General features: G+C 34.5%; 4 protein-coding genes across 6 annotated transcripts; 1 reads left to right on the top strand and 3 right to left on the bottom strand.

Annotated features, from left to right (window-relative positions):
• Positions 1–1,914: 1,914 nt before the first annotated feature.
• LOC108835865 (kunitz trypsin inhibitor 2) lies at positions 1,915–2,744 on the bottom strand. The gene has a single exon (XM_018609113.2). The coding sequence runs from the start codon at positions 2,701–2,703 to the stop codon at positions 2,035–2,037; it is 669 nt and encodes a 222-aa protein (XP_018464615.1). The 5' UTR covers positions 2,704–2,744; the 3' UTR covers positions 1,915–2,034.
• Positions 2,745–4,485: 1,741 nt separating this feature from the next.
• Positions 4,486–5,695, bottom strand: LOC108854289 (serpin-Z1). The gene is given in 7 exon segments (XM_056989691.1): positions 4,486–4,768; positions 4,770–4,887; positions 4,889–4,943; positions 4,946–5,020; positions 5,023–5,340; positions 5,343–5,406; positions 5,546–5,695. Coding segments are annotated over 7 exon segments (903 nt in total). The 3' UTR covers positions 4,486–4,645.
• Positions 5,696–7,489: 1,794 nt separating this feature from the next.
• Positions 7,490–8,119, bottom strand: LOC108855073 (glutaredoxin-C9). The gene has a single exon (XM_018628783.2). The coding sequence runs from the start codon at positions 7,995–7,997 to the stop codon at positions 7,620–7,622; it is 378 nt and encodes a 125-aa protein (XP_018484285.1). The 5' UTR covers positions 7,998–8,119; the 3' UTR covers positions 7,490–7,619.
• Positions 8,120–12,206: 4,087 nt separating this feature from the next.
• LOC108840546 (syntaxin-61) lies at positions 12,207–14,109 on the top strand. 3 transcript variants are annotated; one of them, XM_018613382.2, is made up of 8 exons: positions 12,207–12,336; positions 12,534–12,598; positions 12,680–12,793; positions 12,971–13,084; positions 13,182–13,369; positions 13,484–13,574; positions 13,663–13,728; positions 13,821–14,109. In XM_018613382.2, the coding sequence occupies exons 1-8, from the start codon at positions 12,222–12,224 to the stop codon at positions 13,929–13,931; spliced, it is 864 nt and encodes a 287-aa protein (XP_018468884.1). In that variant the 5' UTR covers positions 12,207–12,221; the 3' UTR covers positions 13,932–14,109. The 3 variants fall into 3 exon arrangements, with proteins under 3 accessions (XP_018468884.1, XP_018468893.1, XP_056867305.1); XM_018613391.2 differs by having other exon boundaries at positions 12,218–12,336; positions 12,529–12,598; XM_057011325.1 differs by lacking the exon at positions 12,207–12,336 and having other exon boundaries at positions 12,523–12,598; positions 12,967–13,084.
• The last annotated feature ends 3,096 nt before the right edge of the window (positions 14,110–17,205 follow it).

The raw sequence follows: 17,205 nt of genomic DNA on the forward strand, positions 1-17,205 counted from the left end.
AATAAATGACACCTGCCTATCCTATTATTATTATTGTTTTGTTCATTTCCATATTTGATATTTCTGAATCCTAAAAAGCTATATTTCCTTCTAGAGGCTTAGAGCTACCATCGTGACAGAAAAAAAGGCTTAGAGCTACGACCATTACACAGCGTTCTTGGTACTCGAGGAGGAATTGACTTCCCATATTAGAATGGAGTAGAGAAAAGTAATATAGGTAGGCCTGGTTGAAATGGAAGGAGAGTTTAGAGTCTTTAGACGATACCTAACGCAGACTAATGGGCTAACTCAGTGACTCAGTGCTTACTGGGACAAGACCGCTCCTTTTGTGAGTAAAGCTGGTTCAATGAGATATTGGGTCTCTGAATTGGCTTTTCAATTGTGTGCTTGACGTATTCCACTTTTGTGCCTGCCGGAATGAGAGGGAACAAAGAGATGAATGAGAGTGCTGTCATATTGCTATTCCTGGTGATTCTTGGGTGACTTGAATCTCAAACACACATATCGATGTATTTTTATGCGGACTTTGATTTGAGTGTTAAATTATAAATCTATAAAAACAACTTCGATGTTTAAGTTCATTTTGACCAAAAAAAAATGTTGTGAGTTCATTAAAGGAAGTGCTTTTAGTGTCGGTGGCAAGATATCTACCAATGAAGTCTTTTTGTTTGCTTTACTTGGCAACACGAGAAAGATTTCCACATTAATGAACAATTTCATGGAACCTAGCTAAAAGCTGAAGATGATAAAGAGCAAGGCCACCGATAACTCATGAGAACAAGGTGAAGTATATATGAAGGTGGTCTCACTTCTCAGGTTGTGGTTTGCCACTCGACAAGATTAAACAATTTAGGTGATTAAGGTCCCACAAAATGATTAGCTTTATTTTGATCTCCTGATCGAGAAGTTTATGTTGTAAAAAGAAGTTTTTGTTTTTTTAACATTTATTCATAAAAAAGAACAAGGTTCCCAACGACAGCAACATGTGTTTCAATGGTTATGTTCCTGACATGCTTGATGCTTCTATGGTTAGAACTATGATGCATACGATGTTAACATTTACTGACGGTTTACCTGAAGCATTAAACGAGTACATTAGTCACCAAGTTTACCAAGAGAAGACTATAGCAAATTCATCCTTTACATAATGCCCCACAAGAGATATTGGAAATTAACTGGAGTCAATAAGATGATTCGTGAAGTGAGGAGTGAGATGATTCGTGAAGTGAGGAGTGAATACAGAGGAAAAACTTATATCATAAGTGAGGAAAAGAAGATTTTGATCTTCTTGTCTTACTTTGAAGAAAACGGAGAAGCTCAAAATTTGATAAGTGTGGTCGAAATGCTTATAGAAGAAAGATGAGAAAAAAACAAGGAGAACTTATATAAAGTACTTAATGTATTAACATTCAAAGATTACAAGCTTGGTATGCTCTTTTCTGATGAAATAGATTATGCAAACAGACACTGTTAGTCACTAACTCAATTAGAAAAAGTATGAAACTTAGATATGCTAAAACAAGGGAGAATTATATATTTTTAACAGGTTTTAGGCTTTTAGCAATGGGCTACAATTACAAAGGCTTTGAGTGATAGCCAAGTTATAAGGGCATTAACTTCACTAGTACACCCCACTTCCGCATTAAACACAACACAACTGTCAGCAGTATCAGAGTTAATTGTAAATACCGCTTCTCAACGCCAACTATCTCACTTTCTTTGAGAATTCATTTCATTTGTTTAACTGAAGAGTAAATTGACACATAAGAGAATGCCTATGATCGAGCAAGCAGGGCCCAACACATCTAAATTGTGAAGAGGTTCTGAGCAGTTTTGGCAGCACTTGTTTGCTTAAATTTAACAAGAGTTTGGTTTCTTAAGAAAAAGAAGGATCCTCATAAAGAACAAAGACCCTTAAAACCAAAAGCAAAGACCTTAACTTTTTATTACATCAAACCAAAAGATGGTTTAGTGGTATTGTTTCAACCCATTATTTTACATAATTCAACTTATTAAACAACATCGAAGTATAACTCAGAATGAAGGGAACATCCTAAGACCCTTCGCAAACACATTCTCTGTGGACGTGTCAACCTCACGGAACTTAACAGGGAAAACATTTTTATCATTATTATCATCTTCAAGAACAAGATAAGGTGCTCCGAATAAACCGGTGGTCGCACCAATACCTTTTATAGCGGAGTCACTCTCGTAGTGAACTAGCTTGTAAGTGTTTTCATCTTTTCCATATTTCTGAATCCTGAAAAAGCTCTCCCTCGTGCTGGAGCTACCACCAGTGGTTACATAGTTCTTGTCAGAACTTGAGGAGGTATCGACCTTCCATATCTTTGAAGAAGGGCAAAGCCATATCGAAGACTGGAACTCGATAACTAGATCGGTGTTTGTTGTCAATACATCACCATTTTGGGAAGATGGATTGGAGAAATTTACAGGAAGGCCTGGCTGATATGGAAGGAGTGTTTGGGAAATACCTAATGGACACAAGCGAGTAAAGTCAGTGCTTGCTGGGACAAGACCACCTCCTTTCTTGTTTGAACCTGGTTGGATGAAGTACTGGGTCTGACTCTTAAGTGGGTTTCCATTTGTGTCCTTGACGGGCTCCACTTCATCTCCAGCTGATATTGCAACAGCTGACACGAGAAGGATCAAAGAGATGAATGACAATGGCTTATTGTTACCCATGGTGTTTGTGTTTCTTGTGTGACTTGAGACTAAAGCAAAAACATTGAAATGGGTATTTATAGCAAGCAAATTAATGTTATAAGGAACTGCGACGGTAAAAATGTAAAATCTTTATTGTTTTCACATAAACTTCCCGTGAAACAGAAACTGGCAAATATTTATGAGCCATGTGTACTGGTTCCTGTCATTTTCATGAAGGATTAAGCTCTTTATAACATCATGACTTTATTAGATTAATACGTGATTAACCAATTATTTTGTAGGTATGATTATTTTTGGAGATATTCATGTAGCATGTCAGCTTAGCTAGGGCTCACCTTTATGCTGTTTATTCCAAACAGGAGTTCTATATACCTAGAACTGCCGAGTTTCAATTTAACATTCACACCGAAAAAAAAAATGCAAAGTAGGATCTGCCAATAAGTCATGGACTCTAATTGAGATGAAGATGATACGAGCAGGATCCGCAAATAAGTCATCGGAACAAAATGACTAATAGCAACATGTGACCCAAACCCAATAGCTCTGTTTCTGACATGCCTTTATGGTAAATAACTATGTTGAACAAGGTGTTGACATTATTATGTTGACATTACTCTCATCATTAATCATCACATAACTGGGTGTTAACTGTTAAGAAACTGTATTCATAGATTCTTTTTGTGTGGCTGAACTTGATCACTGCGACTGGAGAAAGAACATGCTCAAGATAGCCGCCTATTTAAGGCAAGAAATAAGAACGTATATATACAATTCTGTTGATGCTTAAAATTGTACAAAAATAATGAAGGCTGCTCTATTTACTATCGTTTGTAATGTCATCTATATATGGCAGAAGAACATAGTGCTATTGTTTGTAATCAGGTGAAAGTGAGAGATAAAAAGGTCATTTTTCCTGCGATAGGACATTTACATCCAAACAGGTTTTGATATGATGATATTGTTCCTGCCTTCTTGCAGCAGCCACACGAGGAGCAGAGAGAGAGAGAGAGAGAGAGAGAGAGAGAGAGAGAGAGGAGAGAGAGAGAGAGAGAGAGAGAGAGAGAGAGAGAGAGAGAGAGAGAGAGGGTATTGTTTATTTTATGGTGATTTATTGCGTGGCTTGAGTCAAAAAAGCCAATTCCTCTCATTTGTATGTGTATTTGTTAATCTGTTATAACGAACTGTAACAAAAAGGGTAGAAATATTATATTTCTTGCTTTAAACTTCTATTGACGCTGTCAAAACAAAATTGGCATATTCTTCCTAACAGCATGAGAATCATACGTGATTACCCATTTTTGTTGTTTACCACGTTTTTCTTAAAACTTTCTCTTACATAATATAGCTTAAGTTTTGGTTTACCAAAAAAAATAAAATAAAATAGCTTAGAGTCACCATTTAATCTACTCTTTAGACACCCGAAGCAATAAAGTATTTGTTTATGTAACTGGTAAGTAAAACTTATGATAGCAGGACACGGGAAAGATTCAGACGGTTGATTTTTTAATGGAGCACCTAAAGATAAAGAATGATAGTACTATCCACCGCTAACTCATGGGAATCAGCTGAAAAGTATCAATGATATGTTTTTGTTCGTAGCATGTAAATACACCGGATTTACAGATGTGTGAGATAAATATTTTAAATGGACGAAGCTCTCTACTGAAGGTTATATGTTCCAGTGTGTTAAAGACAAGAACAGAGGTGAACAAAGAGCACTGCTGCCATAAATGATACCAGGTGGTTGATTCAATGTTTAATATAAGAGAATATATAAATATGATTCAATTGATTAATGAAAATTTATAAAAAACAAAGTATAAAACCATGCGATTAATGGAATTTTTTTGGATAACCAAATACATAAATATGAATCAGTTGATTCATAAATTCAAGATTGAACATGAAGCTCAAACGTAATTCAACTTATCCGGTCATAACTTGTAACTAAAGCGAAAGCCTAAGCAGATTTTTTGGAAGGATCAAAGATCTGACCAGCAAACAAAACAGTTCCAGTTTTGTCTTCCCGAATAAAGAACAAAAATGGATGATCTGCCACAAAATCTATCCTCTTAGGAGGCTCCATATATCCCACAACCACCACTGAGTGTAAAAGTGGCAGCAGCAGCTTCAGCGCCTTCTTCATCAATCTCCACACATGCTTTATGAAACAAAGCCATTGAACGTAATCCCAAGTCTTGGGCCGTCTAAGCCATAAGTAATCTTAAACTTTGGGATTCTGAATTCATTAACTAAAACTTGCATCTTGGAACGTGACAATCTAAAAATCCAGAAGTAGATGCCATTGCCTTGACAAGATCATCCAATCCATCATTCTGTCTGGGAGATAAAAGTACATCGAGAAGCTGCCATTGGTACTATAACCACCTTGACGATAAGGAAAGCTGGAATAATTGGTCGCATCATTGCGTTGTCGATAAGGTAACCTGAGGACCTTGAAACCATCATAAACATTTATATATTGGTTCTCGTAGCTGCTCATGAATGGCACGGACACTGAGGTTCCACTGAGAAGGTGGAACTCTTTGTCTTTGGTGTAAGACTTGTCGAATGGAACTTCCCATGCTCCTTTGAAGTAGAGTGCGTTTCCAAAAGCGCAGCCGGTTAGACTCGTGACGGATCCAGGAGGAAGAGATCTTTGATGAGACCATTGGTTATATCCTCAGCCCATTTTTCAGATCTAATACGCACTTTTTCTGCCTGTTGTATCAAAATTATGTGAAAACAAAGTTAAATCAAGAACAGAAACTTTAGAAACAGAGTTAAATCAAGAAACAGAGCATAGGTATTAAAAGCTTACGTTGTTCGAAGTCTACACGATCGAAGCAGCTTTGAAAACATTCTCAAGAGGATCCTTGAACGATGAATCAATGGGCAGTGTTTGCTTCGATCCAGACACCATTGATGGACGTGATCTTTGGTCCACCGTTGGCGCTATGGTCAGCGAGAACAACGGAAGCGATCTTGCTGAAGACGGCGTTGAGTTCATCGATTGAAGAAGGACCTCAGGAAGGAGAGGACCTCATCGGAGACTGGGGGACCGTCGGGACCAGAAGCTGCTAAGTGAGCGAGGAGTTTATGGACGCTGGTGAGAAAACGGAGTTAGAGTGTTTGGGCTTTGTAGAGAAGATGCTTCGAAACGATCAGCGCTATGTCGTTTTGGTTGTTGATCTGGCTTTTTTTACATCAATGGTTGACTTGGACGGGAAGCTAGAGGGATTCATCGGTGATTAGCTACAAACAATTATATGTTTAAGAACTTCGTGGGGTTAACCATTATTATAGGTTTAGATAGTTACTCTTTAGGATTGAATAGTGAGGTCGGTTGTATAACGATTCCTTTTTTTTCTCCTCCTTTCTTCGATATGTAATTTTGTATTTATCCTTTTTATTTTATTTTCTTTGCTTTGAAGTTAATTTACTTTCTTTCATAGATTTATCATTTTACTGTAAGACTCCTTTTTTTTGTTCATTTTACTTTTAAACAAACTTTTCCATCTTATATAAAATTATCTTTTTATTCGTATACTTCGATTTTTTTTTGTGTTCTTATTGTGTTACATTTTCTCAGTTCTTTTTGATATGTTATATAGATATTGGGGTAATAGTTTTCTTTTAAAATTAAATAAAAATAGTTTTATAGAAAATACAATTAAATAAGCCTAAAACAACTTTTGTTCTCAGATATCATTTATGGGTCAAAATGACAAAATTTTTTTTTAAAAGGTAAAAAACAATTATATCCACACTACATATATATATATATATATATATATATATAGTATATAAATCATTTTTTTAATGTACACAAGTTTTGAAATTTATTTTGAAACTTTTTCAAATATTTTGCTTGGATATTTTTTAAATGATTTAGGTATAGAAGGTCTTTCTTAATGTATATGTATCTTCTAAAATTTGAGTTTCATACACTTCTTGAATATGGATAATATTTTCCTAAATTTAGAAAGGTATTGATAATTGCTTTTAAGGGATTTCACGAGAATTAATGAATACAAATGAATTGAACTAAGCTAAGGTTTGTAAACATAAGAGACCAAGTCAGAAGTTGAAATGGATCAAATTCAGGAGGTCGATGTTGATCATGATAATCTAGGTCTCAAAATGTCTTTCCATTTCCTCTCTTCCTTCTTTTATACCGATCCTTGTTGGCATGTGCCTCCAAGATCTTCTCCCTTGTATGTTGTGGATCCGGAGATTTATGGGGTGTGTCACTTGTTACTCGTTAGCTCCAATGATTCCAAAGGATATTCTCTTGACTTGGTCTTTGGTTGTAGATGAGTCTCCAAGTTTGTTTTTAGTCTGAGCTCGAGATCGATCTCTGTGCATCGGTCTTCTTTGGATCGAATTCGGAGCCGAAGTCGAGGTCTAAATCTTTTCTTCAAGTAGTCTGGGCCGATCGCCGGTCCACAATCTTATTGGATCTTGTCGAGATTTGGATCCAACATTTGTCTCTCAGTTTTTAATGGGTTTTGCTAGTTGTCCGTCTAAGGATGAAACCTTTTTCAAATCCTCGAATATTTCCTTCTCTTCGAAATATCTTTGAAATATGACGGAGCGCAATGCTTAGTTGAAAACAGCAGTTACTCATGCCAAGGTGTTTCTCTTGACTCCAATATCTACATTAATTTATTCCTGCCGCATTCCTTTTATCTTTTAGTAGAAATTGTTCCAAAAATGAATTTGCTGATACAAATATTGGTTCTATATTTCGTTTTGAATCAATTTATACAATTTGTATTTAATGAATATACATACATTCTAGTGATTTTAACCATTATTCGATTTTATCATAGAAAGGAAATCATTGATCCATCATAAGCCTAAAGAATAAACATCCATTGCCGAATCAAGATTCAACATATATTTAAGGAAAACAATTAATTTGAATACAATCACAACCACAAAGCTCCAACATCCTTAAGAATTGGAACCAACTCACCCGAGATATGAGTGGCCATAACCCTATCTAGCCCTCCAAACAACCTCCCTCCTATATAAACCGCCGGTAATTTCACAGTTTCTCTGCCGCCTTCAACGCCAATCCTCTCTAACTCACTCATAACTTCCTCTTCCTTCTCCTCAACGAACTCAAGAACCGCCGGATTGACTCCAAGTCCAAGAAGCAGACTCTTGACAACGTGGCACATGCAGCATCCCCTCCGTCCAATCACGATCAGCGCGTTCTCCTCCACCAACGTACGCACACTACTCTCGCCTGTTTCTTGCGTTTTAAGCGGTAGCGGCCGAAGAGATTCCGCGGCAGGGACCATATTATAATGCCTTGTACAAGAAATCGTTCCTTGTATTGCTCACAAATGATTTAAGATGCCAATTAGGAAGAAGAAGGTTTTGTGATATATATACGGAAGGAAAGAGTGAGGAGGGAAGTTTAGCGTCAACGATGGTTACGTGAGGATGTGCGTCATAGCAGACGGTGTGAGTGATGTTGTTTTACGTCATTGGATAGGAGTGGACTTAGTCATAGGACCGTGTCTTATTACCGTGTCACATGATTCATGCTGACTTTTGTTTACATCCCACTCTATTATTCTAATCAGAACCAGCACGTTTTTTAAATTTCTTTTGTTTCCTTTCTACGTGTTGGGTATTACACACATAGATTTGGTATCGGCACATGAATGGAAAACTACTGTTTTCTTTATAATTGTTTTGTCCTTGTTAGACTGTTGTATTTGTATATCACACAAAAAAGAGCTCTGACCTCTCTCTAAACTCCGACGACTGTAGCGTTTCCGGCCGGCGGGGTGGGCTTCCACAGCCACCGCCGGTCCGGCCTCTTTGTCTCTTCCTACTTTTTCTTTATTTTCCGCCTTATATTTCGGTGGAAGCGGTGGAATTTTCTCGGCTCCGGCGTCGTACCTTCTCTAGCGGTGGACGGCCGGCTTTTTGCCTCCGACGTTTGTGCCTACTTTTGGTGAACGGTCGGTTTGCGGTGTTAGCGTCGTGCGGTCTCTCTTTATGCCGACGACGGCTTTGGTGAATTTTTTTCTTTCCGGTGATCCGATGGTGTGTAGGTAGAGGGTGTGGCTTCGCTTCCGGCCGAGAACTCGCTGGATCGATGGGTTTCTACGGGGAAGGAAGCGTTGGGGAGACGATTGCGCTTCGATGGCTCTGGACACGATCTCGGGATTGACCCGATGTCTCTCCATTGACAAAGAGTTCAGGCGAAGCTGGTGAGGATGAAGGAGTCGGGATTCATATCTCCGACGTTCTTCGGTGTCCCGGAGAAGCGACGGCTTTGCTTCCTCCGGTGGGGAATCTTGGCGGTGCCGGCGTGAGTGGATGTGAGACGCGTGGACCTCGTTTGGTGAGGTTTCCCCACGTGTCTCGGCTGTGCTTCTGTCTTGCCACGTGTCTTGTTATGCGTGATTTCGAGCCGCGTTGAAACCACTAAGTTTCTTTCTTTGGGCCATTGTTTGGGCTCGAGTGAAAAATGGGCCATTGTTTGGGCCTTTGTTTTTTATCTGGGATGTATGTTGGATCCCAATCTGGGCTGAGTGTAATACCTATGGGCTTAGTCCCTTTATTAATATAAATATATAGACGGCAAAAAAAAAAAAGACTGTTGTATTTGTATATAATAAGTTGTTAACTCGGAATGCTAATTTAGCATGTGACCACGTATGGTAGACTAGTAGTGGATGCTTACCGACCAATCACGTAACTATATATAAAATTTGGTAATCTATTTTTTCTTTTTTAGTTTGGAAGTTTTAAAATCAGGCCATGCATCATCTCCAAAGTCAGGATTGTATCAGTCTTCAATTTATTATCTTTCTCAACAGAAATCGAGCTCGTGTCCTTTTAGATAACTACATTTCACTAGCCCAACCCCGAATTGGTTTTAGGTAGAGAGTAGAGAAGATCTAGTTTAAATCTTTTCACTTTCTTTCTTTATTTTACCATTTGAGTCTGAACTAAAACCAAATTTCACATTCCCTGAATTTAAACATTGAAATTGCAATGTGAAAAATACGTAAAGTCTAAGACGGAAACATTCTGAATGCTCGAATTTCCAAACAAATTAAACTTGAACACTTGATATAATTTTGCTAAGTGAATTTTCATGTTAATGTGATATTAATTTAGTCAGAGTTTCCGCACAGTGGAGGAGCCTTATATATTATTGCATACAAGAAAATGAAAAAAAAAGGAAAGATCCCCACAAAGAACTATCTTCAATGGAAGGACGGTGGAAAAGGACGGTATAAGTTTGCACCAAGACATCAAAGTGTTTCATTATAATTGAAATGGTGCACTGACGTCATTACGGTTTTCATATGAAGAGTGTTATTTGTATTTTGTATTACAATATAATTAGAGCCAATGGAATTATCAGTTTAAGGTTGTGCGAGCTTTGAGGTTTCGTCAAATTGGTTATTTTTTGGATAGGAAGTTTTTCTAAGTCCACACATAAATTTATTTGACTAATTTCTATTCGCAATTTGAAGATCAGTGTACTCTTTTCCAATGGTTGCTATCACCAGAACATTTGCTTCAGTTATTTCAACAAGACTTTCGGTTTAAGTTTCAATAGTCCATTTCTTTGTTTTCATATCCTTCTATTTTTATATGGCTTCGGAAAGATTGTGATCACTGACAGCTTATGGTTTCGGAAGGAATGTATTCTTTGCCAGCGCATACAAAAAGTTTTATGTTTACAATATAATCTAGTCGATGACAAAAAGGTATACAAACAATATGTATTCTTTAAACGTATTAGTTTCTTTCTTGCATTTTCAATTTTTTAAAAAATTGAAAATGTGAAGTTTTTTATACTATAAAAAAGTTTCAAATTTTTGAACATGAAATTTAACTGTCCAAAACTTTATATTTGATGTCTTATACTGGTTGGTCCTTGCAATTATATGTCTTTCAAATAATCTTATTTACTTTTAAAATTATCATATTAATCCTCAGCTTTTGTTTTGTTTTATGCAAAGTATAAAATAAATTAATAAAGTTAATCAACTATTTTTAACTCGTAATCCAAAATAAAAATATTTGTCAATTCTAAATGCATTAGTTGATCATATATAAAAACATTATGGAAAATTTTAATGATAATTTTATTTATTTTATTATGTATTTTCTATACTTTTCAATTACAAAGTTAATCAATTAATATTGTTAATAATAAATTTTTATTGTATTTTTTATCGCTATATAGAAGTGTATAATTTTTTTTATAATTTTATTAAAATGAAGACTTTTGCATAAATGTAGAGGTGAATTTGTTTTTTTTTTTTTAAAGATAAACACTACTTTTAAACTTTAAATATAAAGTTTAGCGTTCTAAAGTCACACCGCCTGTTTAACCTCTTAAAGGTTCTTTACGACCAGAAAAATCTTTCCAGTTGCATCTAGAATTTTTAGTGATGTTCAACATGATAAAACCAAACTGTACCGAACCAAACCAGACCAAACTGAAATAGACAATATGGTTTGGTTTTGGTATATACCATATAAACCGAATGGATATGATTTTATAAAAACTGTAGGATTTGGATATTGTTTGGTTTATAACCGAAAACCGATCAAAATAGAAACATGTAAATATGTATCTATTTTATAACGACACATGAAAATCTGTTTGTTATATAAGTTAATTTCTTGTTAATAACCATTACCATATTTTTTTATAGTAATAAAGAAGCACGGATTTATAAAACACTTGAACTATAATTAAATAATAATACATCACAACCGAGACTTTTTATTTTCTTAGTCTTCTTTTTTTTTTAATTTTTTTGCTTTATGTTAGCATTGACTAAATTGAATTGACGTGGCTATAAATTTGATGGACAACAATTAGTGAAAATTCTTCACAATATTTTTCTTATCTATAAACGAATAGAGTTTCGTATATAATCGAAGAAGCATGACTTGATGAGCACTAAATATGGAAGAGTGAAATAAAAATTCTTTCATGCTTCTGTTTTGTTTTTTATTTTTATTTTCAAAATTTCGAGTTTTGATTTTAATTTTAGATTTGATTATTTTATTTGATGGTAGAAGCATTTTTACATTTTTGTTCATTTATTTGAGCATATAATAATTTTTAATAAATAATTGCCTTGAAAATATGACTTTAAAATTCATATAATATGACATCAAACTAAATAATTATGTTTTTGGTATAAGAATAAACTAAAAACCGACGGTGTATAAATAGAAGTGAACCGAAGTAAATATGAATTTAGAATGGTAATTATATTAACTAACCTAAATAGCGAAAAACCGAAAAATCGAACCGAAACAGAACCAATATCCAGATTGAACACCCCTGCGTCTTTCTACCAAATTCTTAAGATGGAAGTGTCCATCACCTTCCTAAAACGATTATTGAAAATAAGCGTGCGGGATTGCCAAAATGCATGTCCGCTAAAAAAAGCTGTATGGTCGTTATTGGGCTTAGTAAGCTTCTCCAATAGGCCCAAAGTTTAAGCTCTTTAACCCGAGAAACGCGGGTGATGCGTTTCGCCGTGTCAGAGATACAAATCTCACACGCCGGAACTCGTTTACTTCACCGCCTTCGTTTGCTCTTCTTTCCTCCTCCAAACTTCTCACCGCATCGCCTATCGCCTGGTAAAACGAAAGCTTCTTCAATTTTTTTTTCCTGTATCGATCGTAAAAAGTAGAGAGATTCATAGAGCTCTAAACTTTTCTTTCTTACCTTCGAGAGAGAGATTCACAGAATTTAATCGAAATCTTATGATCAGTGTGACTTAGAAACCCTAATTCCTTTTATAACTGAGAAGTTGATTGTGTTTGTTATAGTTTAGCTATAAGGGATATGTCTTCAGCGCAAGATCCATTCTACATAGTTAAAGAAGAGATCCAAGATTCTGTAAGTCCTTGCATGTTTGGGGTTTTGGTCAGGACGACAGTGTCTAAAATTGTTGGTGATGCTTTTTTTTGTTGTTGTTAGATTGATAAGTTGCAATCAGCATTCCACAAATGGGAGCGTATCTCTCCTGGCATGGGGGATCAAGTCCATGCCACCAAAGAGCTTCTTGCTAACTGTGGAAGCATCGAGTGGCAGGTAGGATCTTCTCCTGTCTTGTATGATGATAGATAGATGCTCATCTTGTAGGATGTATAGGCCCCTGTTTTTTTTAAACTCAGATGATAAAAAAAAATCCAGTAGATTAGGTAAGTGAACCATTCAACGTAAAGAGTCCTTTCATGGCTATTAAAAGTTTTCTTTACTGATAGGAAGGTAGATGAGCTGGAAAAAGCGATTACCGTTGCAGCAAAAGATCCTGCCTTGTATGGCATTGATGATGCTGAGCTTGAACGACGCAGGAGATGGACTAGTAATGCTAGGACGCAGGTATGAATACTTTGTTACAGCTTTAGAGAGTGGTATAAGCTTTGGCTGTTAGTTGTTGACTTGTGCAAGAAAATTACGATACTTTGGTTATGAATAGGTGCGGAATGTCAAGACGGGTGTTCTAGCTGGTAAGGGTAATGCCGGGACTGGTAATGCAAGTGAAGTGCGCCTGGAACTAATGAGAATGCCAAACTCGACTGAAGCAAATAGATACGATCAGTATGGAGGGAGAGACGATGATGGTTTTGTACAGTCAGAATCAGATAGGCAGATGCTGTTGATAAAGTAAAAGCTCTTTTGCAGTCTCTTTTTATGCTTTATGAGGTTTACAATGCTCGAGTAGCAAAGGTTTTGTTGAAACAGAGTAGTGAATATCATTTTTTTTCTCCACTGCTTCAGGCAACAAGACGAAGAATTGGATGAGCTGAGTAAAAGTGTAGAGAGAATTGGAGGGGTGGGGCTTACTATACATGATGAACTTGTTGCACAGGTTAGTAAGATAGATATAGCAAATATCAATATCTGCAGAGGTGAGAAACATTAAGTTTTGTTTTGTTTTGTTTGGGTGGGTTTTGTAGGAGAGAATAATAGATGAATTGGGTACAGAGATGGACAGTACAAAGAACAGGCTTGATTTTGTTCAGGTAAAGACACTCTAATAATGGTTCTTTCTTTGTTGTAGTATTAAAGAAAATAGGAAAGTTGAGAGGATGAACATGGTTTTGTTTGTGAACAGAAAAAAGTGGGAATGGTTATGAAGAAAGCAGGAGCGAAAGGGCAGATGATGATGATATGTTTCTTGCTCGTCTTGTTCATCATCCTATTCGTTCTTGTCTTCTTGACCTAAAAAAAAGCTGGATCCTTAACTTAGAGACGGTCACTTGATGTTACTCTGTTATGTTCTGTGGTGAAACAGAAAGGAACATATATTATTGCATAAAAAGTTGTCTGGTTTGTCATTGTATCATAGCCACGCCAACTCTGGTGATTCTTTTGAGATTGAAGTCTATTTTTTATTTTGGCTATGTCGTCTCACTAACAGTATAATCTAAGTTTCAAAAGAAAAAAGAAACAGTCTAATCTGAAGAGCATTATTTCCTTGCAAATCCAAATTCAGAAAACATTTTAAAAGGAAAACTACTCGATTTGTTATAATTTTCGTTCACCATTGCTGTTTAAACTCTAGTCGAGTTAAATACAAAACGGCTGAATTTTCACATAAACAAGCATTTAAAACATACTCCCTCGTTTTGAAACTTTTATGTTAATCTATTAAAATAATCTATTAAAATATTAAAAGTAAATGAATAAAAGTTAGTTGTTTCCAAAATTTTCGATTTACAATAAACTCAAACAACACTTAGTTACCTAAATTTTAATGCTTCTTTGACTGACATCCAATTTACATTTTCTAAGACTGGGTTTTCATATCTATTCTATTAATTCTTCAACATGTCCAATTGATAGTAAATTGTGTCCATATTTTAAATTATAATCAAGAGTTTAAGTGGGGCTACAGAAAATTGTCAAAAAAAAAAGTGGGACTATAGAAAGTTGTTACGTATTTTTAAAAGGAACGTTGGTAGTGGTAACGTACGGTTTTATAGAAACAGTTATATTTTTAGTTATATTTAATATCATGTAGTTATATTTTAGATGTAGTTATATTTTTTTTTGGACTCAACTAATATTAATAGGGCATTGATCCAAAATTAATAGTATTGATATATTTAATATTAATTTAAACTGATAAAATAGTCCCTTAAATAAATGAAATAGATAGTTGAACATAATATTTATCAATAGGTTATGTTTTTATTTTAATAGAATAAACTATATTTTGATTTGTCTTTTAGAAGAGCTGGTATATATTTTTGTTTTAATTTTTTAGAGATATTTAATTTTTATATTTGTGTTTAATAATAATAATTTAATTTAATATATATTTTTTTAAAAAATCGATTTTTGGATGTGGGTTATGAGTATTTAATTCGGGGTGGGAGCGGGTTGGTAAATTTAGGATTGCGGGTCCCCGCTAACTCAAAAATAGATAAAAATAAAAATAAAAATAAAAGTAAACACTGTTTTAAAAATATGGTAATTTAAAAAGAACAAATAAAATTTTAAAAAATTATATAAATTTTATTATAAATATATTTTTATATTTTTTATAATAGTTAAATTAAAAGTTATTTTTTAAAAAATTATAACTCGCAGATAATCGCAAAATTAAATAGGACGGGTGTCGGTACAAATTATTTGTATGCGGGTTGTGCGGGTCATACTTTTGACCAAAACAAAATTGAAACCCGCGGATTTGCGGATTCGACCGGCAACCAAACCCTAACCGAACGTATACCATATCAATTTTTTAAAATTGCTATTATTTAATAAAATATATTTTGATTAAGATTTACACACAAATATGATTACAAAAAAATACAAATATCATCACAAAGAAAACACAAATATGAGAATTAAATTAAAATAAAAAATATACCCGCCCTCTAAAGGGCGGGTCAGAATCTAGTTACCTCTTAAGTCTTAACAATCACAAGTTTGTCATCAAATCATTTTTTAACAAATAGATTCAAAAGAAAAAAGTAAAAGAAGAACAAATGGAAGACAAAGAAAGCAACGCAAGAAATATGAGAAGAATCTGTGAAACATATTAAGTTCGGAAACTGGATTTAAACAAGTTACCTTTTGGAGGAGAAGTATTTCATCTCATCAAAGAAACTGATGAAACTATATTGGCTACTAAAAATATTGTTTACTAAACCTTTTTAGCTTATATATTTATCCTTCTATCGCTATAAGTTTCTTTTTAAGTGCTTTCAAAAAAAAAAGTTTCTTCCTTAAGTTTTATGGTCACTATACTAAATATTGTTTATGCTTAGCTGTTCTGTTTTAATTAGGCCTGAGACGGTTTGAGTATTCTTGAATTTTAAAATATTTGGATTCGGATTTGGATCTTTATTGGGTGGATCCATGATTTTACTATCTTTATCCAGGTCCGGGATTCTTAGATATCCAGGTGTAAAATATTTTTCTAAAATTTGTAATATTCAGCAATATCCGGAACCGGATTTGTATCCTTAACATAAATAAAATAATATTAATATAGTCTCTTGAATCAGGAGCTCAACATCCAAACAGGCTGCACTTAATTCAACCGGTTCTATACACAATGTATGAGAGGATCCAGCCTGGTGGATGGTTGATCAACTTCTGGTCTGCCTCTCCATCAATTCTCCTTGAGGTATCTTCAAAGTACAGCCGTGTTCTGGCTCAACCAAGACTTATTACCATCTGACCTCTTTTCCAACAATCTTTCCATGGTCAGGAATATAAATTACTAGTGGTATTCCGGCGCTACGCGCCGGGTTCGTATATCTTATTCTCTAATAAATTCAAAATTATTTTTTGATCAAATTGGTAGTGGTTAATGACAGTAGTATAGTACTTTATTTTGAAGTTGATTAAATTAAAAAGAAAAAGCATAAGTGGTTTTTTTAAGCACAAGTGGTGGTTTTTACTGATCAATTATATTTTAACTTAACATATCAATTATATTTTTGGGAATTTTTCAGAAAATTATAACTTAACATTCTGGACTTCCCAAAATCGAAGGAGACTCATCTATGGAACCATTTTGATTAATTGATATATAATGGGTTTTTTGTGGCTTACAGGTGCATAAATATGTTGACACTGCAACGGTTTAAAGGACACTCTCTACTCTCGGTTAGATTAATGCTATGCAGATCAATTCCAAGATATGTAAATAGTGTCTATTAATGTGTACAAACTATTTTAGTTTAACATATCAATTATATTTTTTGGGAATTTTTCAGAAAATTATATTCCTCAAAAAAATATTATCAAATATAATATTTTATCATTAAAATTATCCAATTTTAAACATTGAAAATTATTTAAATATAATGGAAGACATGTCTAGATTTACAAACTATACTATTTGGATTTTCAATGATAGTATAGTTTACATATATGTATGTTTATATGCAACTTTAGATAAATTTAAGACACTTATAATATTAACAAATTATATATATATATATGTTATATACGGGTTATAGACCGTTGGGTTTATTGGT

The sequence above is a fragment of the Raphanus sativus genome, chromosome 1 (assembly GCF_000801105.2).
Source record: "Raphanus sativus cultivar WK10039 chromosome 1, ASM80110v3, whole genome shotgun sequence".
Lineage (NCBI taxonomy): Eukaryota > Viridiplantae > Streptophyta > Magnoliopsida > Brassicales > Brassicaceae > Raphanus > Raphanus sativus.